The 26,174-nt window shown below is 37.1% G+C and overlaps 1 protein-coding gene across 1 annotated transcript in view; it reads left to right on the top strand.

The window, feature by feature from the left end:
- RSPO3 (R-spondin 3) overlaps nt 1-26,174 on the top strand; it is a 77,420-nt gene that overhangs the window by 11,099 nt on the left and 40,147 nt on the right. Inside the window, exons 2-3 of the mRNA XM_084228194.1 lie at nt 19,914-20,105; nt 21,119-21,265. Of these exons, the coding sequence (XP_084084320.1) occupies nt 19,914-20,105; nt 21,119-21,265 (339 nt within the window). The remainder of the gene's footprint in view (nt 1-19,913; nt 20,106-21,118; nt 21,266-26,174) is intronic.

Here is a 26,174-nt window from a genome sequence, read left to right as displayed (position 1 = left end):
AGGGAAAAGCTGCATGTAGGAGCGAGGTGGAAGTCTGGGCTTCCTGTCAGACCTAATTCTGCTTGTTAAAGGGGCTCTTTGGGAGAATTTGGGTTCTAGTGAGTCACTAGACCAAATCCCAATAACCACAATTGCCAAAAGTAATTAGACTGAGGAAAGCCAGACTCCTCGGGAGGAGGGTCATCACAGCGCTCTTGAGCCATTGCTCCGTGGTCAGACCTCGTTACTTGTCCCAAAGGATTGGGAGCAATCTTGAGTTACAGAGAGCAGGAAATCCACCAGAAAACAATGCTTTCCACCATTTTTTTTTTTCTCAATAGGTTATTCAGCCTAAGCACGCAGGAGATAGAAACTTGTGGCCAGAGTACGTGCGCAGTTCATGTTAAACATCATCTTGTAAACCTCTGTCGGTTGTCTGCCTGCGCCAGTGCAGATGCAGTGCTGTCATCGCTGCAAACTCTCCTCCTCCCTTCCTGAGTAGATAAAAGAACTCAAGGAATTTAGTCTGAGTCTTTGTAAAAGAGGTGTCTGATTAAGATGGAAAGGGAAGGGGGAGAGAACTTTGTAAACATCCTAAGGTCAATTTAGATACAATATTATGAAAGTAACATTTGGAAATAAGAGAAGATCAGTATTTTACACCAGGAGTTCTAAAACCTCTAGAGTTTGGAAAAGACCAACAGCTAATGTGTGATTTCTTGCACTGAAAAGAATACCCTTTAGAAGTGTGGTGCTGTCAGTAGTTGCTAAGGAGAAATTCTCAGTAACTAAGGGTTGCTCAAAGTTTCAACTTTCATTGTGTAGAATCAGAAGATTGTCAAATCTAACTATGAAAAACATACAAGAAACACAAATAGATTCATAATAACCTAAGTTTGCCTTTGAAACTGTTGCCCTGGCCTCAAACACCCAGAGAGTATACTCTGTCACTTCATGTGCTGGATCTCTAATTAAACATAAAGAGCTTCCACTTACCACTACCCTAATTACGGAGAGTTTCACAGTCCTTTATGATTCAGAAAACCTTCATTGTATTTCAGTATTCCTATGACCTTAGACAATTAATTCTCTTTATTTAAACATGTGGATGGATGATAATATTTCAAATCTATGGAGAAGCAAGTGGTTAGATTCTTTTCCTGGCCAGTCTTCTCTGACTACTGGGAATATCCAGGCAACATTTGGCTAATAAGCCCTGACTTGTGCAGTAATTATACCTAATAGTTATAATAATATACTCTAAATATGATCAGTTTATTGAAGCTATATATTTGGTTTTCATTGGTCTTGAAATTGACAATGAGACAATCTAAGAAAAGAAGCAGTCTAACATTTGGAAACTTAACACCAAAATTGTGACCTGTTTTATTTGTATCTTAATGACATGTAGTTTCTGCCTGGAAATATAAAAGATACAGAAAAATTGACTATAAACTAAATGAGAACATGTTGAATATATCAATATTTATTTCTTAAAGAGTTTCTTTAGAGCCTTGTTTTCCAGTTTATAACCAATCTGGTGATCCATGGTCTAAAAAGCTCCTTCATTACTTGTTGACAAGAAGCAAAGTCCAAAGGTAGTATCCTTAGTCCTCCTGGCTGGAATTTACCCATCATTTCATTTCATCCTCAAGATGGTAACTCTTAGTCCCCTTCACATGGTCTAATATCATTTTAAAAGTGTTGTCTGTCTTTCCTATAGCACATTTCTAAGACATTCATCCAGTTTTCCAATTTTTAAAAATATTCATTTATATTATTTATGCATGCAAGAGCTGGGGTACAGCCCAGAGGTGGGGGGGGGGTGAGACGATCCACCAGAGACAGAGTGGGGAACAGAACAGGCAGATTGACTGAAGTACACTGCTGAGGGGATCAGGGGGTGAGGCAGGAGAGGTCTGCTGTGCCATGTGGGTTGCTCCCTGGCCAGGGGATCAAAGTCTTGCTGCAGAGGCTGTGGACAGCTTCATAGGTTGCGTCTTAACTCCTTGCACCACCGGGGAGGCCCCCAGCTTCCCATTTTTGTGCAGAGCTTGATGTAGAGCCAAGCTTTACTAGAACAGTGGGATTCCCTGAAAGGCCGGTTGGGCTTGTAGGATCACATGGATGCATGCCTGGCCTAGAACAAAGCAGTAGTATGTGTCATTCTATGCAGCACTGGACCTGAAGTCCTGGCCTTCATTCATGTGTGACTTCAGACCTATGAACACTATGTGCCCTTACTTTAAATTTTTATTTCTAATAAAATAAGGGAGAATTACAGTAGAAGGATCTCTAAACCAGTTCAGGCTACAGCTGCCATCTTTAACACCCATGTAGGCATCTCACTGACATGACAGGAATTCAGCTGCTGGTCTCCAAACTTAATATATTGCTCATACTTAAAATGGAGAGCTTATGATGCCAGAAACCTTTATGTAATAGTTTTTAACCACAGGCTGCAGGGCAGAAGTGCTATTGTTCATCAGATAAGCCCAAGTTTCAAATGAAAATTGCTAAGATTTTCCAGTGCAGGATATTTTCTCCACCCTAACTAGCCCAAATGCACTTCCTCATCCATTCCCCAAATCCTAAACCGCTACTAATATGAGTTGAACTGTATTAATTTTAGAATCGTCCAAAGAAAAAATAAATACACAGACAGCCGAGTTAACTTATAAAACACTGCTGCATTTATCTTGGCAGATTTCACTTTTCCCCAGATTTCAGTCTGACTCTTACACTGACTCTCTCTCTCTCAGCAACTCGTGGAAGGAACAAGTCATTCCTATATATTAAGCTGTAAGGGCCATTGTACAAATTAAGTTTGCTGTTCCTTCACATTTCTTGTATAAGTTTCTTTCTGCATGTACAATTTATTTACTAGGACTTTGAAATCTAAATAATCCCTTTAGTTTAACCCAAAAGCAAATGGGGAGTCATTTTTACAAGAGCAATAAACGAAAGTGGCTGTTTGGATACTTTACTTGTATTGGTTTGCACTCTGAAGTACCTTTTTGTTAATACAAACCCATCGTGTTCTAGCCAGCAGCTCCCTGAAATTCTGGGGCTGCTTAAATTATATGACCAGTCACCGGGAATCTCCCCTCCCCCACACACCAGCTCCCTGCTCCTGGGAGTATGCCAGCTATTTTGCAGGATTCATTCTGACAACTGTTCTGTGTAAATATTTAGAGAAATCCTTTCCATTAGAGATTAAACAAAGTGTAAGTAACTGTTCCTAAATGATAGATCTTATTAATGTTTGCAACAGCAGGCCTTATGCTATCTGATGCACATTCTGATACTGTATGCTGGAGAAATGCTAAGGGAAAAAGAATCAAGACAGGATTTAGATTGAGCTGGATATAATCTGAACTGCAAAATATTATTTTAAGATTTCACATAGAGATGACATATTTTAATGTGCACAGAATGTAGGGGGCATGAGTTAATTTAGATAGAAAATAACAAAAACTTGCTATTGGTGTCTTAATAGTTTAAAAAAGGTGGACTCTATGTGCCTGGGTGGTAGGCCTAGGTGGTGTGGTAACATCCACCTGAAGAGATGTGATCCTATATCTCTGCTTCATACTACAGAGTAAATCAATGTTATCACAATGAAAAATCTTTCCAAGGTGGGGTTCAATTACAGGTCTTTTTATCACCAATCCAGTTCCTGGCTATTTCTCCATCTTCTCACCAAAATGAAGTAATGCATCTGAGATTGTCTCTGGTACAAGTTCTGGTTTCCACATTATTATTCAGGGACTACTATAAGGATAGTAGCTGGGTTTTATTGCTCATATTAAGTATCACTTGTTAAAATGGGGTGTCCCCTAGGCAAGCTAGACTCAAGGAATGGAAGCTTACCAGTGTTTCACTTCTGTGTTTTCCTGTTTGCATGGCATTTTCAAGTGTTTGTTGTATACTAGGGGATTATGCAGCTAAGTATCAGAAACTTCATTTACTGAATTTCAAGTGAATTCTGCTATGACTATGATTAACTCTACTGTATATTAATTATTACTGTGATGCTTGACTAGAAAGAGGTGTACATTCTTTAAGCTAGCTATGTTTTCCTACATTCCTCTGGATGACTAAAACCTACTTAAAATATAAAAAGTTATCATGTTAATTCAGTTTATTTATTGATGTTGCAATCTAAGATTTTTCATTAGTATCTGCAGTTTTTTCTTGTCTACAGGAGTAGGATTTTGTTTTAACTTTACATTTGGGCCCCACACCCTCACACCCCCATGCAAAAACATTTTAGAAAGAAGCCGCTATGTAAATAATGTTAAAATATCTACAATGGGATTTAACTCCCCTTGCATTACTTCAGACATATAATGACAATCATTCACTGTTGAATCTCCAACTGAATCCCACTTGAATCCTGTATTTGTTCAAGATTTAGCCAAGAAAATAAGAAACAGAGATTTAAGGGAGATAAGATGGAACCATCATAAAGCTTATTAGAGGAGAATGACATCTTTCTAAATGTCTTCTTTAGGATCTAGAGCTTCTTCAGTTTTGACTATAGAGAATCCAACATTAGAGGTCAAGTCGATGACTTCTAATTAGTACTCTATGATGTATTTATACAAGTCAATTAGTCTGAGAGTCATTTGCATCCACTATAAAGTGGGACTCATAACCTTTCATTTATCTGAAAGCAGGAGAAAGATCTTAGGTCCTTCCAACAGAAAGATCAAAGGTTTTTCCTTCTGGTAGCATGCTCTAAGCTCAGATAGTTGTCTGTCAAAATTTCAAGAATGTGGAATTAGAACTTGAATTCAGAAGCATGATTTTTTTTTTTTTTGTATTTTCATTGAGGTTTTTTAGACCATTTTTTTTTTCAAAAGCTAACAAGAGAAAATGAAGTTCTGTTGAGAAAAAAGTATGGGAAATGTTGCAATTAAACTTAACCTTAATTAAAACAACATGACTGGAGGTATTAATTTAATAACTATTTATTGAACTAGATGTATGAATTGGGTTTACAAAAAGTGAGCAAAACACATAAGAAACTACATTTGTAGTATGTCATAGTGGCTAAGGAAAGAAAATATAAAGCCAAAATCAAACAGTTACAGCTTAACATAAATTAGAACTGTTATGTTCTCTTTGTAAACTGTGTAACATTTCTTTTTAAAACTTGTTTAAATAGGATTAAAATCAATTAGATAGTTTACAAATGAGCTTAATGCACACCCATATTTTTCTCTGAAAAACAAAGATAGTAGACATCATGTGGGGTTGAAGCAGGAAGGTGGAAGGAAGATCAACTAAAAACACTGGAATTTATTAGGCCTCCCAAGCATTTCCTTTTCTGAAAATTTATGACTGAGGAATAGGAGTCATCATTTGGCATGACGTTTGTGACAATCATAGGAAGTATGCTATGTACTCTATAAACGTAGTTGGCATTGTTAGGTAAAGTTTATAACAGAATGGCATAGTTTGGCTGAGTGAATTTCCATTTTTGGCACATTGGCTAATATCTGTATTGAACTTTCATACTAGTTCATTAACTGGAATTACTTTTACCAAACAAACATTAAAATATTGTATGTTTAAAAATAGTGCATTTTTGTCCATATCTGGGAGGCATTTCTCATACCTTTTATGGTAACCCCTTAACTAGTACATGGAACATACAATCCAATCTACTTAAAGCATCAGTTTGGCAAACACATATCAACAAGTTATTTGGATTTTTACATAAGTTTGTTGATCTTTCCTAACATCAATTGATAGCTTTATTTATTTTTTATTTTTAAAAAAGATTTATTTATTTATGCATACAAGAACTGGGGTATAGGCCAGAGGTGCTGGGGGGAGGGTGAAAAGATTCATCAGAGACAGAGTGGGGAACAGAACCGGCAGACTGACTGAAATACACTGCTGAGGGGAGCAGGAGGTGAGTCAAGAGAGGTCTGCTGCGCCATATGAGTAGCTCCCTGGCCTGCCTGGGATCAATCCAGTGCTGCAGAGGCTGTGGATAGCTTCACAGTGCTGTGCTTAACCCCTTCTGTCACCAGGGAGGTCCCAATTGATAGCTTTAATGAAGAAAATAGCCAAAATGTAGTCTTATGATTAACTTGATTCAGTTCTTTTCTGTATATTGTGACTAACTTGTGAAGGATTTTGGGTAAAGAAAGTCAAGTATTTGTATATGTGTTATCTCTTGTAACAACCCTCACAACAATCTCATGCTATATTATTAACCATTTTGTAAGTAAAGAATTTGAGGAACAAAACAATTAAGGAAAAATTAAGACCCAAAATGACAGAGGCAGAAATGGTAGAGCTAAGTGTATACCAGCTCTTCTGTCCTGATACACAGCTTTCTCATGAACACTCTGCTTTTCATTAAGCTAGTGAAAGGGAAATGCCAGAGGAAGCTTCAGTGCAAGAGCCTGCTCTCTGCCTCTGACATGAAACTTCTATTACCTCATTGGAGGAAAAGTTGAGTCCAAGAGAGTATACCAGGTTAATTGAAAGAAGTGGTTACTTGGAAAGTGCAATTAGAAGAGTTTAAACTGTTTTTAAAACAGGAGACTGATAAGATCATAACTATTGTTCTTAAAAGATCACTAATTGCTGAATGGTAGCAGAACTGGTGGTAGGAAATGGAAAGATTGTGAACTCTTATTTAAAGAGGCAGAAACCAGAGGAAAAGGTGATTGGACATGGTTTTGTATTTCTGGCTTTAGCAATGGCTGCCATTTACTGAAATAGAAAACACAGGAAAAAGAGTACTTGTGGATCAGGTGTACACCATGTTTTGATAAGTAACAACATTTTTGGAAATGATGTATGCAGCATAATCCCCTCATTACCGAAGAGGAAGAGAGGCCAGAGACATAATGGACTTGAGTGAAGTCTCTTAGCAGTAGAGCCAAGAAAACAACCCCTGTGGCTGTGTCTAACACCAAACGCCACTCACACATGGTTCCCAGGTCTGACATTGCAGAGAAGTGCTCTGTGGATCTTCTGCAATCTGATTTCTTACTTGTTTAATGAATGGTCTTTTCAAAGAGAATTATCTATTTATTGGCTGAAAATTTATTTTCAATCACTGGTTTTTTAAAAGTTTATTTTATTTTATTTTATTTTTTAAGATTTATTTTATTTTATACAAGAGTCGGGGTACAGTCCAGATGCACGGGAGGGTGAGAGGATCCACCAGAAACAGAGTGGGGAACAGAACAGGCAGACTGACAAAATACACTGCTGGGGGAGCAGCGGGCGAGACAGGAGAGGTCTGCTGCACCATGTGGGTTGCTCTGAGGCCAGTGGGGATCAAACCGGCACTGCAGAAGCTGCACGCAGCTTCATAGCGCTGCGCTCAACCGCCTGCACCACCAGGGAGGCCCAATCACTGTTTTTTTTAATTCCTTGAGATCCCAGGTTTCTCTAATCTATCATGATGATAGGGCTCAATTTAAAAAAATCACACCTTTTACACATATCCTCATTAAATGTAGTTGTTACTTTTCTCATTCTATTTCTGGTGATGGTTGATAAACTGTCATTATTAAGAACAGCATAGCTATATAATTTTTTATGGTTTATAAGATGTCTCATCATTCTCTTACTTGATCTTTTCACTGCCCTTGCAAAATGGGCAGAACAGTTTTGTCACTTTACAGACAAAACTCAAAGTTGCAAAAAAAACATGTTTATGCATCACAAAGCAAGTAAGTGGCAGAACCCAGTCTTAAATTTCTTCTGGGGAGATATTTGTTTTGTTTGATTACAAGTTCATGGCCTTCCCTTCTTTGCCACAGTCTCCATGTAACTACTGTGAAGTTCCTACTATTAGTATAATTTTTTCTTCAGGTTTGACCAGAAAGGCATGTAAATCAGGGGACCAGATAGCTAAGAAGGTAAATTTATAGATCATTAAGGTCTGTTTCTGTTTGTATACTCATGTAGGAGCCCCTCCAGGACGGGAAGAAGAGTTACTACTGAGGGAAAAGTTGCTAAATAAGCTATTTTTTTTTAAAGATTTATTTATTTATTTATTTATTTATTTATACATACAAGCACTGGGTATAGTCAGAGGCACGGGAAGGTGCGAGAATTCACCAGAGCCAGAGCGGAGAGTAGAATAGGCAGACTGACAAAGTACACTGCTGAGGGGAGCAGTGGGTGGCAGGAGAGGTCTGCACACCATGTGGGACCCTCGCCCAGCGGCTGGGGATTGAACTGGCGCTGCAGAGGCTGTGGGCAGCTTCGCAACCCAGCACTCAACCGCTGCGACACCAGGGAGGCCCTAAATAAACTATTTTTTAAAAAGACTTATTTATACATAAAAGAACTGGGGTGTAGGCCAGAGGTGTAGGGGCTGATGGGATTCACCAGAGACAGAGTGGGGAGCAGAACAGGCAGATCTACTGAAATACACTGCTGAAGGGAGCAGAGGGCGAGACAGGAGAGGTCTGCTGCGCCATGTGAGTTAACTCCCTAGTCAGGGATTGAACTCATGTTGCTGTGGCTGGCCATAGTTTGATAGTGCTGTGCACCACCTTGTACCACCAGTGTTGCTTTAGATGCTCTCTCATGAGAAGGCTCACTGATCAATTTTAATTTGTGCATACTCTCAGGATCCTAATTCATTACCCCATATCTAGCAGAAATAATGCCCTGTCAGTGAAATAACAAAATGGGAAAGTTGTTTTTCTTAATCATGTTGTAAAATGTCAGTCTCTATTTTTAATTTCTTTTAGCTTTTAAGACCATTAGGGGAGCTACAGACTGAGAATTTTATCCTTAGATTTGAAGGGAGCAGAGGACCCTAAATAAGCTATTTTAAAGGCTGAACACACCTATTTTCAAATCTAAGGATAAAATTCTCAGTCTGTAGCTCCCCTAATGGTCTTAAAAGCTAAAAGAAATTAAAAATAGAGACTGATATTTTACAACATGATTAAGAAAAACAACTTTCCCATTTTGTTATTTCACTGACAGGGCATTATTTCTGCTAGATATGGGGTAATGAATTAGGATCCTGAGAGTATGCACAAATTAAAATTGATCAGTGAGCCTTCTCATGAGAGAACATCTAAAGCAACCTACCTATTTGGGGTGACAGAAAATGAGCCATATCGGATCTCTTTTTGTAATAAAAAATTTGGGCTCTGTAGTCTCAACATGGAGCAATCATTCATAGTTGTTCCTAGGAACATCTGTTTTTGTCAGTGGGGAGGATGGAAAATCAGAAGAATAAATGTCAGCTGTCTTTCTCTGCTCCTACTGGACAATTTTCATGAGTAACTTTCCAGGACCCATCTCCACAATGACTACTAACTCAAAACTGAACAAAAGGGAATGATCCCAAATACAGGAAAGTGTAAGGGGGTATTGATGCTATAAGAAATTATGCTTAGCTCCAGTATTTTTTTTAGAGATTTATTTATTTTTTATACAAGAGTTGGGGTACAGGCCAGAGGCATGGAAGGGTGAGAGGATTCACCAGAGGCAGAGCAGGGAGCAGAACAGGCAGATAACAGAAATACACCGCTGAGGGGAGCAGCGGGCATGACAGGAGACGTCTGCTGCGCCATGTGGGATTCTCGCTGGCCGGCCGGGATCAAATCCGCACTGCAGAGGCTGTGGGCAACTTCACAGTGAGGCGCTTAACCCTCTGTGCCACCAGGGAGGCCCAGCTCCAGTATTTTAGCTGAACTTGACTTTGGAAGTAATTAAATTCCATACCTAAACTCATGCATACTCAGGTGCAATGGTTGAACTGTTTGGTTGGAAGTACTCTCCCCCAACTTTATCTCCTGAGCTCAAATAATGCATGAACAACTTTTCCTAAAACTCCATCATCATTCAAAAACATGTTTCCTTGTTATCTTCCACAAAAACTTCTTAGCTGCTATTGACGCTCACCAGTTTCAGACACTTAGATTTTGTCTTAATTTGTTCTCTCCTATACTTCTTTCTATAAATTTTAATTTTCAGTCAAACCAAAAAAATCTTCAAGAGTGCCACTAATAAGTGATCCAAATCAAAGCATCAAAACTCCATTAAGTGTCAGGGGTTTTTGTTTTGTTTTTTAAGTGAGGTGTGTGTGTTTTATAAAATGAAGGAGTCTATTTTATGTACCTGTTAATATACTAAGTCCTGGCTATGTGTTTGGAATACAAAGGGATAGAAAGACAAGTCCAAGTCCTCAAGTTCTCAAAATACTCATTTTACCTGCTTTTCTCCCTCGCGCTATCATCTATCTCTACTTTGGGATCTGAACACAAAATGTCATACACCTGATTTTTTTTTAAGTTGATATTTATTTATATGTACAAGAACTGGGGTGCAGGCCAGAGTCGCAGAGAGTGAGAGGATTCACCAGAGACAGAGTGGGGAGCAGAACAGGAAGACTGACTGAAATACACTGCTGAGGGGAGCAGCCAGGGAGACAGGAGAGGTATACTGAGCCATGTGGGTCACCTCCCTGCCTGGGGATCGACTTGTGCTGCAGTGGCTACAGATAGCTTCATAGTGCTGATGCTTAACCCTTGTGCTACCAGAGAAGCCCCACACCTGATTTTTTAATGAGTGCCTAGAAGTATGCTAAGTGCTTATATATTCATCGACTTAACTCCACCCCCAGCCCCACTCCGGTATCTATCAAGAAGGGATTCACATGTTAAAGATCAGGAAATTCAGACTTAAAGATGTTAAACAATGTTTTGTCTAAGTAAATAATCAGAATGTGAATTCCATGACACACATTATTGGTTTTATTTGTCTTTGAATTCTCACTAAGTAGCCCAGTGCCTGAATGTTGGATAACTTCTTTAAATGAATAGCTGGATGAAGATAGGTGTTGATGATTAGGCTAGGAAATATCAGAATTCAGTGTGAGTCCAGACTAGTTCTCCACCACCCACTCCCTGTGCTTCTCAGGGCCCCTTTCTGAAAGAGGTAGTAATACAGCAAGCTGGGCACATAGTACAAAAATATGTCCTGCTCCGAAAGGTGCATGTCAACACTTTCTGTTCTGTCAGCAATTTTTGTGAATCTAGGAGAAAAATCAATGTATTTTCTCGGCTCAAGATTTTAGGCATGATATATAAAGCTTCATTTATTTAATGGTATACCCACTATTTGCACATCTTCTTGTGCCTGTTAAAATACCACAAGTCCCTCGCCTGCTGTTTGCTTATGCTAAGGCTTCAGCCAGCAGATATGCTACTTTCGTATGCTATGTGGCAAGAAGATCCAAGTTTGTTCATAATATAACAAAGTAGAGTTTGTTTTTAGCACAAACTGAAGTTTGTTTCACTCAAGAATGCGAAGTTAGTAGTTATGGAATCACACCCATGTAGATTCATTACCATTAAACTATCACATTTTCTGTTTATGTTGATTCTAATTAGTTCTCTCCTAAAAAAAAGTGGAGGGGGGTAACTCTCTCAGCCAGACCAGCACACATAATGATTCCCACTGTTGGATGAACACTGTTGGATCTGTCTCATGAAAAATGCTGTTATTACCACCCACTAACTCATCAACAGATCCTGGCTCTCTATGGAATCTGGGTCTTCGTTACCCCCATCCACACCCTCTTGTCCTCTCTTCACCTCCATTTGGGAACATGGCCACTTGGAAAAGGGGAAGCTTTCCCGTCCTTAGCAAAAGCTTAGCAAAATGAGTATCTTAATTTTACACTCATAGCTGAGTGCATCAACTTTACGATAGATTTTTTATTTGTGATTAGGAAAAAGCAACTTATTTGTGGTTCTACAACTGCTTTTTGTTGCATTTTCGGCAGCAGAATCAACTGCTGTTATCTGTTTAGCAGCTCACAGGAAAACTAATAAGGTTTTCATTATTTTTGAAAGATGAACTTTGGAATTAGCCTACAGGTTCTTAATTTATTTAATGAAAAAAAGCATAATAATTGAGATTCTGAAGGGAAGATAGCATTAGAAGTGAAAAAGATTGTATAGCTGCCCTAAATTAGACCGTCAATATGCAAATGGCAAGAATTCAGAATGATACAACAAAGATTATATGCAAGATTGCAAAACTTTTTCTTTATTTGTTCTTATGACCTCTTATATATTTCATAACTTGCCTGTTTCTCCTCACCACCACTGCCCCATGTACACTCTAGTAAATGAGAATGAAAATTTAAAACCCCAAGGAAAACTAAAATTACTGCTAGAAGGAGATGGGAGGAACAAAGGACAAATGAAATGTTCCCAGGAGCAAAGAACATGTAGATGGATGCACAGTCTTGAATGTAAACTCAACTTGAATGTAAACTCCCAAGTTGTAGTTAATTAAAAGTCTCTCTTAATATTAAAAATTAACAAGAGAACATTTTTTTCATGGACAACCAAATGCTGGATCTACTCCATGACCCCCCAAATTAAGAAAAAGTAAATAACTATCAGGTAAAATGTGTTCTATTCTTTCCTTCTGATATTTACTTAGCAATGCAGAGCCTAAATACACTTGACCTATCTTCTCTGCTATTTACGTTAGTCCTCAAAAGTCCAGAGGGCCTGGCTCTACCTCATCTAGTGCCACTCACAGTGTTGCAGCCTCATTGGTTTGCTGTGAGCTGCTTCTCAGGCCCCGTTCTTTCTAACAATCTTTGCACTGCAAATGCTCCACCTGGAATACTCTCCCTCTGATTTTTATGGCTGATTCTTCCTCATTCTCCAGGTCTCAAGTCTTCTTGTTCATAAGGGGCCTACCCTGACCTCTGTGTTTAAAGGGGCTCCCCAGAGTTAGCCTGTCTCAACCACCTGTTTGTTTCCTTCACAACACTTATCACAACTTTTAATCATTTAATTCTATGTTTACTTGCTTATTAACAGATTAAAGTCACAAAGTCAGGAACTGGATGTCTTGTTCACTGCTGCATTTTCTGTGCAATGGGTAGTACTGGGCATAGAGTGAGGTCTTAGAAATTGATGTTGAGAAATGATCACAGTCTCCCTCATTCTTCTACTATGGAACCCAGTTTTTGTCTAGCTCTCATTTCTGGTCCTGATTCTGTAGCCTCTGGATAGGCAAAGCACAGCCCTTGGCCATCAAGTTGGCATCTGTCTACAATAGTCATCATATCTTAGATTTTAGAATTCCTACATCTGCCATCATTTGCTAGCCATTTTCTTAATATTTCGAGCTGGCTTGATTTTAGTGGAAAGTCTAGCTAATTGCTACTTAATGTTAGGTCTGTTTTATTACTGTGGTTTTATTTCAAAGTATTTATAGAATATAAATATTAGACTCCCTTCAGGAAATTATTATTCAGTAACAGAAAAAGAAAGATTTTTCCAAGTTCTCAAAGAAATAGTTTCCATTAAAAACAGTATGTTTCTCCACATAATAATGGTGGAGCCTTGACTGGGCTGTGTTCAGCAGCTGGCGAACACATTCCTTTCTGAGACAGTTAGGAATTTGGTGAACCCATTGGTATGGGAACATACTTTCAGATTACTCAAGGTTGATTCACTGAGACCAAAGATACAACACTCTATTATCCTCACTGCTGTAAGTCAATTAATGTGTGTGCTATTGACTTTGATAAAAGGCCAAACAGAATATGTTATCATGTGTCTATATATGTATATTTATACACATATGCATGTGGGCACACAAGTGTATTTATGCATTTTTAAATACATTGGCAAATTTTAATTAATGTAATGGCAAAAACATTGATTTATGAAACTATCAAATGATAAATAGTATTTTAAAAAAGCAAAATCTATATACATTTGTATATAAATGGCTCTTTCAACAAATTATTAGTCAAAATAATCATGAAGGAATATGAATAGACCTCCAGATAACATCATGTGAGACTGTAAAGGAGTTTTATATGCCAGTAAGTAATTTTATTCATTCAAAATAGTTTCTGTATGTATTTTGTTATCTACACCTAACACCTTCGGATTGTTCAAATGGTAGTTCATGTAGTCATTGTCAATTCTGTTTTAAAAATTTTAAGTTGTGAACGAATAAGAAGCATTTGCTGTCAATATTTTCTTGAGTTGATTCAAGGGAATTTGAAAGAGATTGCCAAGTGATTCAAACTTTTAGCATTAGATATTTAAGCGTATATTGCCAACCATTCCAGAGAAACCATGAAACATGTCTTTTTGTGAATATCACACTACTCTAAACTTATATATGATTCCGTAACTATCAAGACTGAAGATATGATAGAAATGTGCTGTCTTAAACAAGAACATTTACTTTCTCTCTACATGAATGAATTATTGATGTAGATAGCACATAAAAAAGCTCTTGTTGTTTTAAGTCATCTATTTTATTATTAAACTTTCTCAAAATATGTATGATTTAAAACTTAATTTCTGTGCCAGAGGTTTATAGGCACATCCCACTTAAAAATAATTACTGTTTTTTAAAACATAGTTTACATTTTATATTTATTGCCTTCATTCAATAATCAAAAACTTTTTTTTGAGAAACTATTCAGTAAATTGAATTATCAAGAAAATAATGAAAAAATTAATTAAGACCAACCAGAATCCTATTTTCGAGAAGCTTCCAGTCAATGTGAGTGTCCCTATAAAAGAAGGGAACGTGGAAAAAAGGGCATATGTAAAAATAACTTTTATTATAGAATTCACTAGATTTTTCTCCTTTACCTGTCTCTTAAGTTCACACCATAGAAAAGAGCAGGCAGTGAATATTGTGAATAGAAGAATGCATTAGGGAGAACATGTGTAAAGTTTGCTGGTTAAAATACTTTTATCAAATTTGTGAATTTTATTAATTTTTTTGTTATCTGAATTATAAAATCAATACATCACTTCCATGTATTTAACACTTCCTTTGAACATAGTCAAACCTGTTTTATAAAACTGAAGTCTATTCAATTTTGTACTTCTAGCAGTACTCTAGCCACAAATAAATAAATGTCCATCAAAGGTAATTGGCAGCATGCAATCATGGACATCTTCCACATAGCAATTTACAATAGATGTTTGTATATCTGCATTTGTGTTTTAGAAAAGGAGTAAAGTCAGGCAAATCCTTGTAGCTTGGACTTCTGAGAAAGAGGGCTCAGTTTCCAATGCTGAAATAGGTTTGGTATGTCATAAGCATTGAACAAAACTAGTCAAAGATCATGCATTTGCCAAATGCTTGAGTACTGTTTAAAACTCTATGACCTGGATGTTTTAACAAAGGAGAAAAAAAAAAAAAACTTGAGTTAACTTTCAAAGAGCTCTTATGAGCCATTGCCTCATTTATGCACCTTAAGATTACCAAGTAGAGAATGAGCAGGAAAGCTTGTCTTGTTAGCAAATCTGAACTCACTTAGGGATCACTGACAGTACAGAAATTGAAATTTGGTTTAAATTTTGCATTAATATAAATTGTTATACTAAATCTTCATGTACAAGTCAAGAAAGAAAAAATACTTTCCTCTTTACTAGTTTTAGGGAAAGACATACTAATTTCGCCATGCCGTTGACACCTTTTTTTTTTTTTTTGAGAAATCAAACATTGTACAAAAATGAACAACGGGGCCTTCCCAATGGCGCAGCAGTTGAACGCTGGGCTGTGAAGCTGTCCGCAGCCTCTGCAGCACCGGTTCGATCCCAGGCCACCGACTATGGTCCCACATGGCACGCAGACCTCTCCTGCCGCGCCTGCTGCTCCCTTCAGCAGTGTATTTCATAACTCTGCTTGTTCTGCAACTCTCTCACCCTCCTGAGCTTCTGACTGTATGCAGTGCTTGTATAAGTAAATAAATAAATTTTTTAAAAAAAGAACAATGATGTAAAATATATCTAAATAAATATTAAAAGTTGACATATTTGGAATCAGAAGTTCCCAATTTAGTTTCCATAAATTCTGCACTTTTTTTACTCACCCACTCATATTACACACCTAAAGTTCATATATATGTATACATATATGTGTGTGTGTTTATAAAGAAATTGGTATCAGAGAGCAAAGATCTTGGTTCTAAACTTTGATATAAACTCACTATTTTACAGTCCTTTCTTTGAGTCCTAGTTTGTGATTTCAAAATAAATTATTGTGATAGCTTGTCTCCTTAACAAATACCAGTTAGTATGCTTAATTTAACTTTTTATGAGATGCATCTTTTGAAAGCAAACATGGTATAGAAAGTGCAAAGTATTATTAAAATCAACTGATTTTTTTTTTTCTCTTTTACCAAATGTCTCTTAATTTGAACTGTGCTTTCCTTTGGTGGTAAATAGCTACCATCAGATTCACATGCACCTAACTTACAACCATCCCAATATTAACCTTTATTAAACATCACTTTCTGTTTATTTCATAAAATCTGCAAAGTGAGTTATCCCAAAATATGATTATATTTTAGACTTTTTTATTCTATCTACCTTTCCCCAATCTTCCAACTATAGTTTCCCCCTACCCTCAGCCCACTCCCCAGTTGAACCAGTTGACTGTGTTTTTATTTTCACATCTGTCCTAGCTAAAGTTATATCATAGTAACAAAAGTGTCAGGTGCTTAAAATTATAGTTGTGTGTTTCCTTCTATTTGTTAGCTGGATTAGAAATACGCCTCTTTCATAGTCATAGTCAGTCATAGTCAGTTGATTATCATATTTGATTGACTCTACCTCCTAAATATCCCTGGAATATGCATCTGCTTCTCATGTATTATTTTTTAAGCTATCACCAGACTTTTCCCTTTACCATTTATGAGTCTTCTCCTATGTTCTATGTCTGCCATCCTGCCAAGGAAATTACCTTTATAATACAATTGTGAGCATGTCATTCATCACACTGAAATCCCTTTGATCTACAGAATAATTTCTTTGGTTCACCCCAAGGAAAAATTTCATCTACCTTTTGTTTACAGTCTCTTGCCATTTCACACATCTTTGTTAGCCACTACTTCTGCGCAATCTGCATCTAATTGATGTCAGTCTCCTTGATATGGGTGTCCCCTCCTATTGTTTGCTGTGAACACGTACAAACTGATACCTTCAATTGATTTTCTAAGATAAAATTCCAATGTTAGCTATACTGTGACTCTTCCCTATAACTACCTCCATCATTTATAAGAGAACAAAAATATTATTTGAAAAAAGTGATTCAGAAATACAAAATGAAGTTATTGTTAGAATCCAGGAAAAAAAGTGTGACAAAGTAGAATTCCATTTTTTATTTTGGTATCATAAGTCCTTAAGGCATAATGGATTGTTACAGTCAGCCCAGACCAAAGTTTTCTGTGGTTTCCATATAAAAAGTAAAAGTTCTTGTCTTAAAATGAAATCTGGGAAATTTGCATCTAGTTGTATAACTCTGACTGTATAATCTGAGTGATCCTTTACATCATTCAAGAAAGCAATCATTATGCTATTCAGCTGCAAAAAAATCTAGAATCCTAGAACATGAAATTCAGCATCTCAATTTTTCTCACTTCCCACTGCATAGTACTTACACCTTTCTGAAGAAATTAACTTTGTCATCATTTGTACATGCCCACATACAAATTCCCTTATGAAAAACAGATAAAGAGGAATTTATCTGTTTATAAATAATTCCCAGCTTAGACAATTATATCTTCTTTGCTTTTCCATAAGTCTATTTTGTCAAAAACTTTTGACTATAAAGATAAAATATGAAAAAAAAAAACAACAACAAGCAAAAAGAATGTTTGTAGCACGATGTGTGAATTGACTGGGCTACAGTTAATCAGTAAAAATTTTAAAGAGGGAGTTGAGTAATGTACTATAGCATATTTCGTAATTTTGGTGGAAACTGTTACCAATTATGCATGGGACACATACAGAATTCTGAGCCAGAGAAGTTTCTAGACATCTAATACCCACATTTTGGTGAAATTTAAAAAATATATTTATTGAAGATATATTGGTTTTTGAGGCTTTAAACATATGAATTATGTTTATATATTTTCACATCTGACCTAGCTAAACTTATATCATATTAACAAGAGTGTCAGGTGCTTAAAATTATAGTTGTGCATTTCCTTCAAGCAACTGCCCTTCAGAGGATAGGAGGAGTTTGGCTTAGACCAAGCCAATCCATCTTCATTTAAACCCAGAGTTACTTAATGTTCTGAGCTTGGAGTGATTTTATTTCAAATTGAGGTCTGCTTTTCCTTGGGCAGCTCTTATGACAATGTTTTACACATTTTTACCTTCAACTCTCATTTCTTCATTTGGGTAAGTCAGAGTCTGAACAACACATGGAGCTGTCTTCGTCCCTTTTCTTTCTAGTGTCTTTCTCTGCGTAAAACTCGCACACATTTCCTGTAAGTCTCCAATGCTGACTTACTAGCTTAAAAAAATGACCCTGTAACTTGGAAAGCAGTTTTCCCTTACAAGTCCCCCAGGCCCTATAATGTCTAAACCTGCTGTGCCACTTTACATGATCACCCCACCCAACAGAGGAGCATGGACCGGAAAAGCAAAATTCCCTTCCCCCACACATTTCCTCAGTTTATTTACAAAATGTCTTGGAATGAGAATGAGCTGTTTGTGGTTCTTGTGGCTGATCCAGGGGTGGTTTCCTCTAGGCAAAGGATGCTGGTCAACCCAATGACCTCTCTGTAGCTACCCCATGAACCCCTGTGGTAAGGCTGTTTCAGCTTATGGGCGCCCCTCTAGCTAAGTCTAGAGGGTTTTGTTTTTGTAGTAAAGAACTTACCAATAGCCAAAATTTATTGTGAAGAAAGCTTTAATAATAGCAATCTCCATCACACCCTATCCCTTTCACCACCCACAAAAGAGGTCAGAAATCCACTGGGATGCCTTTACACTCCTGTGCATCAACTTTTGCTTCTCATAAGGATCAATATTTCTTCCCTTATGGATGCCTGAAAGAATAACCAAGCTATTAATGTTGTTTTTGATTAGAGACTACATTAAGATAGGAAATCATCCCAAACACCAACATCATGAGAGTTGTACCTTAGCAATTTTCTACCAGTTCACACATAGGTGTTGATGATTGGTTAATAATCATAAGAAATTTTAGAGTTGCAAAGATCTCAAGTAAACATAAATGTTCCAAATATCTGTTTAAATTTGTTCATACTTCTGATGAAGAGTCTCAACATCCCCCTATATACATCCATGACTCTTGGAAACCTTGGCCTTCTCAGGAATTTGTATAAGAATAGTCCATAGAGTGGACCGGTTGCATCCTCACCAAGTAGACATCTCACTACAGTAAGTGAAAATGAGGGCACAAAAACTATAACAATTCTCTCCTAAAAGGTAAAATGTTAAATGTGAATTATTATATATGCTCACATATGATCCACGTGGATATACTGGTTAGATAAATGTCATATTTTCATCACTATGTCAATTTGAACTCGAGAAGAAATACTTCAGGGAAGCAATATGGGTATATGTGAATAACTATGTAGTTTCAGAATCAATTTGTATTGGATCAAAGAGCAAAATTGTGTTTTATAGTAGACCATAGTTGAAAAAGATATCCTAGAACATAGTGTTCTTAACTGGAGTTAAGCCGCAGTCTATGGTGTCATCATTACTGAAGAAATTAGAGACATGGAGACATGTGCCTATCATCCACCACATAAATGAAAAAAATCAAACTAATATGTATTGATTTCAATGAATGAGCGCAGAATTACCCAGTGTCGAATCTGCCTGGCTGCTAGTTCCATGGTGTGTGTGTGTGACTTATAAATAATTGGAGACAATATATGTTTTAGTTTTTAAAAGATCAAATTCAAATAACTTTAAAATTAAAAACTCTATCTGTATGTATTAAAGATCACAGAAAAGAGAAGGGAAAAATCACAACTCATACAACCAAATTCAAAGCTATTGAGAGAAAATGTATATCCTGGCCAGAAAGTGACATTGAAATTGTGTATCCATGATTTAATTTTTGTTTTTGTCTTTTCACATTTGTCCCCCCAGTGCATCCTAATGTTAGTCAAGGCTGCCAAGGAGGCTGTGCTACGTGTTCAGATTACAACGGATGTTTGTCATGTAAGCCCAGACTATTTTTTGTTCTGGAAAGAATTGGCATGAAGCAGATTGGAGTGTGTCTCTCTTCATGTCCAAGTGGATATTATGGAACTCGAAATCCAGATATAAATAAGTGTACAAGTAAGTGTCTGCACAAAATGATGTTTTATCTCATCCTTGGGGACTTTCCAGATTAAAGATGACCCCTAGCATTTTCGGAATAGTCAATGTTAGGTAAATAATGACATTTACCTGATAATGAGTCTAAACCATACTTAGATTAAGCTGTCAGGGCAGGAAATTTTTCACCACTTGCAAAAAACACTCAAGTTTCATGTTGTTTTTCATTGTTAAAGCAATACTGAATAGTTAGTACTCGTTGAACCTATAGAAAAGTTACTGTAAGCATTAATGCCTTCTGAGTTCCTATTAAGATCACAAGATTCAAGTATATAGTGACTTAAAGAATATTCACCTAATTTGGCTTCAAGGAAGATTCCACTACAGCAACTGAAACATCAGTTGCAAATCGATGTTGGAAGCAACCTCACATCATGTCTCCTCCAGACCCCAAGAGTCTACTCCTAACATTGTAGACCAAGTAATCTTTCAAAACTTTAAATTACGAAACACCAACTCCTGCCTGATGCACAGATAGCCCTGCCTCTCTCTCCTACCTCACATCTTATGACTGTTCCTCAACGACTCTTTGCACTAATCTCACTAGCCTTAGACTATCCCACCTCAACACTTTTGCCATTATTGTGCTACACTCACTGTTTTGACAGCTTGGAAAACGTTTTGCCCACTCCTTTGCTTGTCTGTATCGCTCCTTTTTTTTTAAATTCAAGATTCTGCACATTTGTCACCTTTTCAGAGAAACATTCTATGACGATCTTAACCAAAATAATCAATCTCTTCTCCTTACAAGTCATTTTTCTGTATCTTTTTCCTACCTTTTTATTGTTGTTGTACATTATTTTTTCCATCACACTTGTCACTCTGGCCCACCTGCTCTGTGGTCCTGGATGGCAACATGACCTCCTTTTAGTTGACACAAAAGTTGTATGTGTTTGTGTTGGAAGATTACAGAACTGCACCCACAACAGTTTACTGAAGATCATTAAGGCGTGTTTCTCCTTTCTGTCTTACAGAATGCAAAGCTGACTGTGATACCTGTTTCAACAAAAATTTCTGCACAAAGTGTAAAAGTGGGCTTTACTTACACCTTGGAAAGTGCCTTGAAAATTGCCCAGAAGGGTTGGAAACTAACAACCATACCATGGAGTGCATCAGTATTGGTGAGTGAGGAATTCTAAGATTTAGAAAGGAATGAGAAAGACCTCAGATGACAATGTTAGGCTCTCGGAGCATGCTTCTTTAAGTCCTACTTCTAAAGAAGCTGAGGGACTGTCTCTAATGTTCTCTCCATTCTTCTTTACAGAGATGTCATCTTAGTGGTGTCCTGTAGCCTTGCCCACCTTGTACAATTTAGCTCCTCTTGTGCATTCCATTATTTCTTAGAGACTACCCTTAATTGTTTCAATTATTCAGATGGCATTATTTAAAAGTTTTCTTTATAGAGATGTATTATATATATTTGCATGGATATTTTTTCTGGGTTTGAACTAAATTTTCACTTTAGGGCAAGAATTTAACAAAACACATAGGTCAAAATTCAACCAGGGACAAAAATTATTTTCCAAGGGGAGGAGACATGTTCTCTTGATAAATCCATTAGTGCCCAGTAGGTGGAACAGACACTTAGAAACTGAAACTGGTATAGTTAAAAATCTCACTTTTTTTCTTTCATATTGCTTTGCCAAAATGTCTTGCTTACATAGGTTTTCAGACATAAGGAGAGGATTTGGACTTACTCAAACTGACAGAAGGACACAGTCTCAGGATCTGATTAATTGCAGACTGAGTTTCCTGGAGGGGAGGTCCCTCAGACAAGTTGTTTGTCTAAATAACAGATCACTGTCAGGCTATATTTTCCCTCTTTTAAATGTTGTGCAGCTACTACAACTACGAGTTTGATGAACACTTGGGAAGCAGATGCTAAACCAAATGGGAAAACAGCATGCTAAATCTCTAAGTCCCCTGGGCAAGAGCTACAAGACCCTTTGATGCTGCACTGGTGCTGGCATATGCACACAAATGTCCTCCTGATTCAGTACAAGATAGTCTCCAGGACTCCCCTGGGGTTCCCACAGACAGATCCATTAGAATCTAAAGTGCTGGAGTAATAACTCTAAAATGGTGGTGTAGCCATTTCAGGTCCATCACAGAACCTTTACTTCTAAATGAAGTTTTTGGGAGAATAAAATAAATAGATGACATTTCAAAGATAATTCCAGAAGCATCTGGAAAACAATCCTGAATCAGTTCATGGATAATTTTGTTTAGTCATTTTATTCCTCTAGTTAATAAAAATACAGAAAAACAGATTAGAAACAGGGTAAAAGATACCTAAAAAAATACTTTGAATTGATCTCTTTGCAGGTCCTGAGGGCTGATAAGTAGAGGTCATAAGTTCCAAACTTGGGAAAATAACTGGAATATTCAAGGATAGAAAGTCAGAATGAGTTGCAGAAAGTTGGTGGTATTTCTCCATCCAGGGCGAAGGACACATATTTAGATTTTCTTAATTGTTGAAGATGCAGGAAAATGAATAACTATCAGAAAGTGAAAATCAAAATCAACAAAAAACTATGAACCAGAGACACTTTTTGGGGGGTGGGGGCCGGGAGGGGAGGGATTGGGGTCAGAATGGGGCATTTGCAATTGTATGGGGAAATATAAAAATTTAAAAAAAAAAGAAAGAAAAAAATTGTTGAAGATGCAACATTCAGGTTATTTAGGTCTTAAATATGTTAATACTTTCCTGTCTGAGAAATTATTTAATACCTGATTCTGCTGGATTAGCTATTAAAGATTATTGGCATTCTATACTACTGTTAAAACAAGTAAATTAAGAACTATATGTATTTTAGAACAGGGGCAAGCAATCTAATGGATGTTTAGTGAATCTGACTCATTAAAGAGGTCATAATAGAGCTAAGACATAATAAAGCTAACCAGCACTTTTGTTCAGAGCTGGCTCTTATTCCTTGCTTCATAAGGGACATCTCCTATTAGGCAGTGCATAACCTACAAACATTATGCAGGTCACGCCCATCAGCTTGCCCCAGAGTTTCAGGGAAAATGATGAACTATTTGATTATCACAAGGAACAATAAAGACTATTCCTTTAACAAATATTGAAACAAGGACCCAGATGACCGAGATGATCCCGAGGACACATTGTGAGTGACTGTCAGTGCTATAATTAGTACCTTCACTCTAAGCTCTCTTGTGCTCACCCAGAGGTTGAAGAATGCCACTCTCCCTTTGCTAAAATCTACACTGTATGATTTCAGTCTTACTCAGATTTTTAAATTGAGAAGAAAGTTCATAACCAGGAAATCCATCCTGATACTCCATCAGGAACCCTAGTTTGGTATCAAACCCTAGCTTGGTATCAGGTTTGCAGGTTAAATTAAACATAATTGTCTACTGAGCCCAATTCTACAGAACATATATAGTCCATTTTGTGCTCCAAATATTTGCCTTTCTGTCTCTTTTCTTTAAAATTTTTTAAAAGATTTATTTATTTATACAAGAGCTGGGGCACAGGCCAGAGGTGCAGGAGGGCAAGAGGTCTCACCAGAGACAGAGCGGGGAGCAGAACGGGCAGATGGACCAAAAGCACTGCTGAGGGGAGCAGCGGGTGAGACAGGAGAGATCTGCCGCACCATGTGGGTATCTCCCTGGCTGGCCGGGAATTGAGCCAGCACAGCAGAGGCTGTGGACAGCCTGACAGCACTGCGCTCAACCCGATACACCACCGGGGAGGCCTATTTTTGCCTTTCTGTCATGTCATGCCTTCATCCTCCTGCTCCTCTTGGAGATCTGACCTTGTTCAAGTCATCACAGGAGGAAGATGCTCAGCTCCAAACACTGAGTTGCAAGGAACATGCCCTTGCTGTGTTCTCTATGGAACCGTGCAGCTAGTGAACAAAATGAAGAGCAAGTGAAAATGGTGTGATAAGGCCCTTACTGGGGGAATATCCAGTTCAACTTTCCTGATTCAAGAATGCCTTTTACAGCATTCCAGACTGATGATTAACCACAGCATAATCACTTCCAGGGAAAGATAGCTAGTTACTTTCTTGAGACACTCGCTTTGTTAGTGAATATGTAATTAAAGATTTCCAGTGTTAAGACGGTTCTTAATACAGAAAATAGAATACAGAAGCTGAATAGTTCTGTTTTTTCTTAATTACCTCTTAACCAAATAGTGCCACAGTTCTACATTGTTCATTTAATGAACTAATACTTAATTCATCCTTTTTACTGTTTTTTTTTACATGTTTCTCAAAGTTTTCATGTTTTTCTCAAAAATATTTTTGGGCACCAAATTTATAGGTTTATTCTACAGACTTTCTCTAGAAAAAATTCTCTACCTCTCAAGGCTTTTTAACTAGTCCGTCTTATTAGAGCCTTTCACACCCTGAACTTTTAAGTTTTTAAATATTTGCTTCCTTCCTCAATAAAATTATCTAAGATTGCAATTAAAATTTCATTTTTAGAACCATTCATCACCTCAGTAAGGACCCATAGGTACCGATGCAGTAACATTTTTTACTGTTTTCTAAAGCCTAGGTATACTTTTGCCTAGACCACCTTTGCTATTGTGAAAAAGCACCAAAGTTTTAGTAACTTCCACATGTTTCCTAATATAGTTCTCTTAGTTCTGGCATTATAAAGAAGACAAAGTGATAGACCACGAATTTTAATTTTCCTAATTGCATTAGTGGACATGTTTTATTTGTATATGCTAAAGATATACTATTTTTTAGTGACTAACATAAGATTGGGAGATATAGCTTTAATTGGCAAGAAGTTTATGCTATTATTAAGTGACTTGATTGTTCTATTCTTTTCTTTTTTTTTAAAGATTTATTCATTTTTATACAAGGGCTGGGGTACAGGCCAGAGGTGCAGGAGGGTGAGAGGATTCACCAGAGACAGAGCGGGATGCAGAACAGGCAGACTGAGTGAAACACGCTGCTGAGGGGAGCAGCAGGCGAGTCAGGAGAGGTCTGCTGCGCCATGTGGGCTACTCCCTGGCCGGCTGGGGATCGAACTCATGCTGCAGTGGCTGCAAATAGCTTCATAGGTTGCCTCTTAACCCCTTCCGCCACCAGAGAGTCCCGGTTGTTCTATTCTTTAATCAGAATTATAATGATAACTGAACATGAAGATTGTTTTGAAAGTGGTTCAATTAAGTTCATAGAAACTTAAGTTCACTTATCTAATCATTTCTATCTAACTGCATTGCATTCAGATACCTGAAAGTGAATGAAAAAAACATGAAAAATATAGAATAATTAACTCTAAATTTCTAAAACATTTAGGTCATATTTCTTGAGGTTGAATGAGGGATAGCATTCTCATAAGGATTCTTTAAATTATCAGGCAGCAAGAGTTATTAAAGAATTGTTGTAATGGAAAGTCATATTATTTTAAAGAGTTATTATTGAAAGCTGTTTCATTTGTTGTAAGCTAGGATGTTTTATTGAAATAATGTAAGGATAACACCTTGCAAATATTTCTTTCATTAGAAGGGCAAAAATGTGTTTTAAGACCTTGAAACACATGGTTGAAAAGAAGAGATTTGTACATACAGTAAAAGGAAAAAAATCTATATAAATATCTATATAAAATATCTATATAAAATATCCATCTTAGAAATCACTAGGTCCAGTTAATTCTAGGAGCAGAGTTCACTTAAAATAAGAGTTACTATGCCTGAACCATAGTCATTAATAAGGGACAATGTTAAAGTACATGATAGCACAAGAAGTAGAAAAGACAGTGAGCTGCAGGCTAAAGACCTGAACTTACATTTTTGCTTAGTCACTCTCAGTACACAAGTTCTCATAGTGTGTTCCCACTACCTACAAATCAGCATCACTTGTATTGTTAGAAATGCAAATTCTTAGATACTACTACATTCAAGTGAAGTGCAAACTCTGGGTTTTAGCAATCTCTCCAGGTGATTCTATTGCACACTACAATTTGAGACTCAATTCTTTACCACATAAAAATGACTACTCTATCAAGTTGAGATAAAGATCAGACAGTAATTTATCAGTGCTTTAG

The sequence above is a fragment of the Talpa europaea genome (genome assembly GCF_964194135.1).
Source record: "Talpa europaea genome assembly, chromosome: 2".
Taxonomy (NCBI): Eukaryota; Metazoa; Chordata; class Mammalia; order Eulipotyphla; family Talpidae; genus Talpa; species Talpa europaea.
This window is presented reverse-complemented; position numbering and strand designations above follow the sequence as displayed.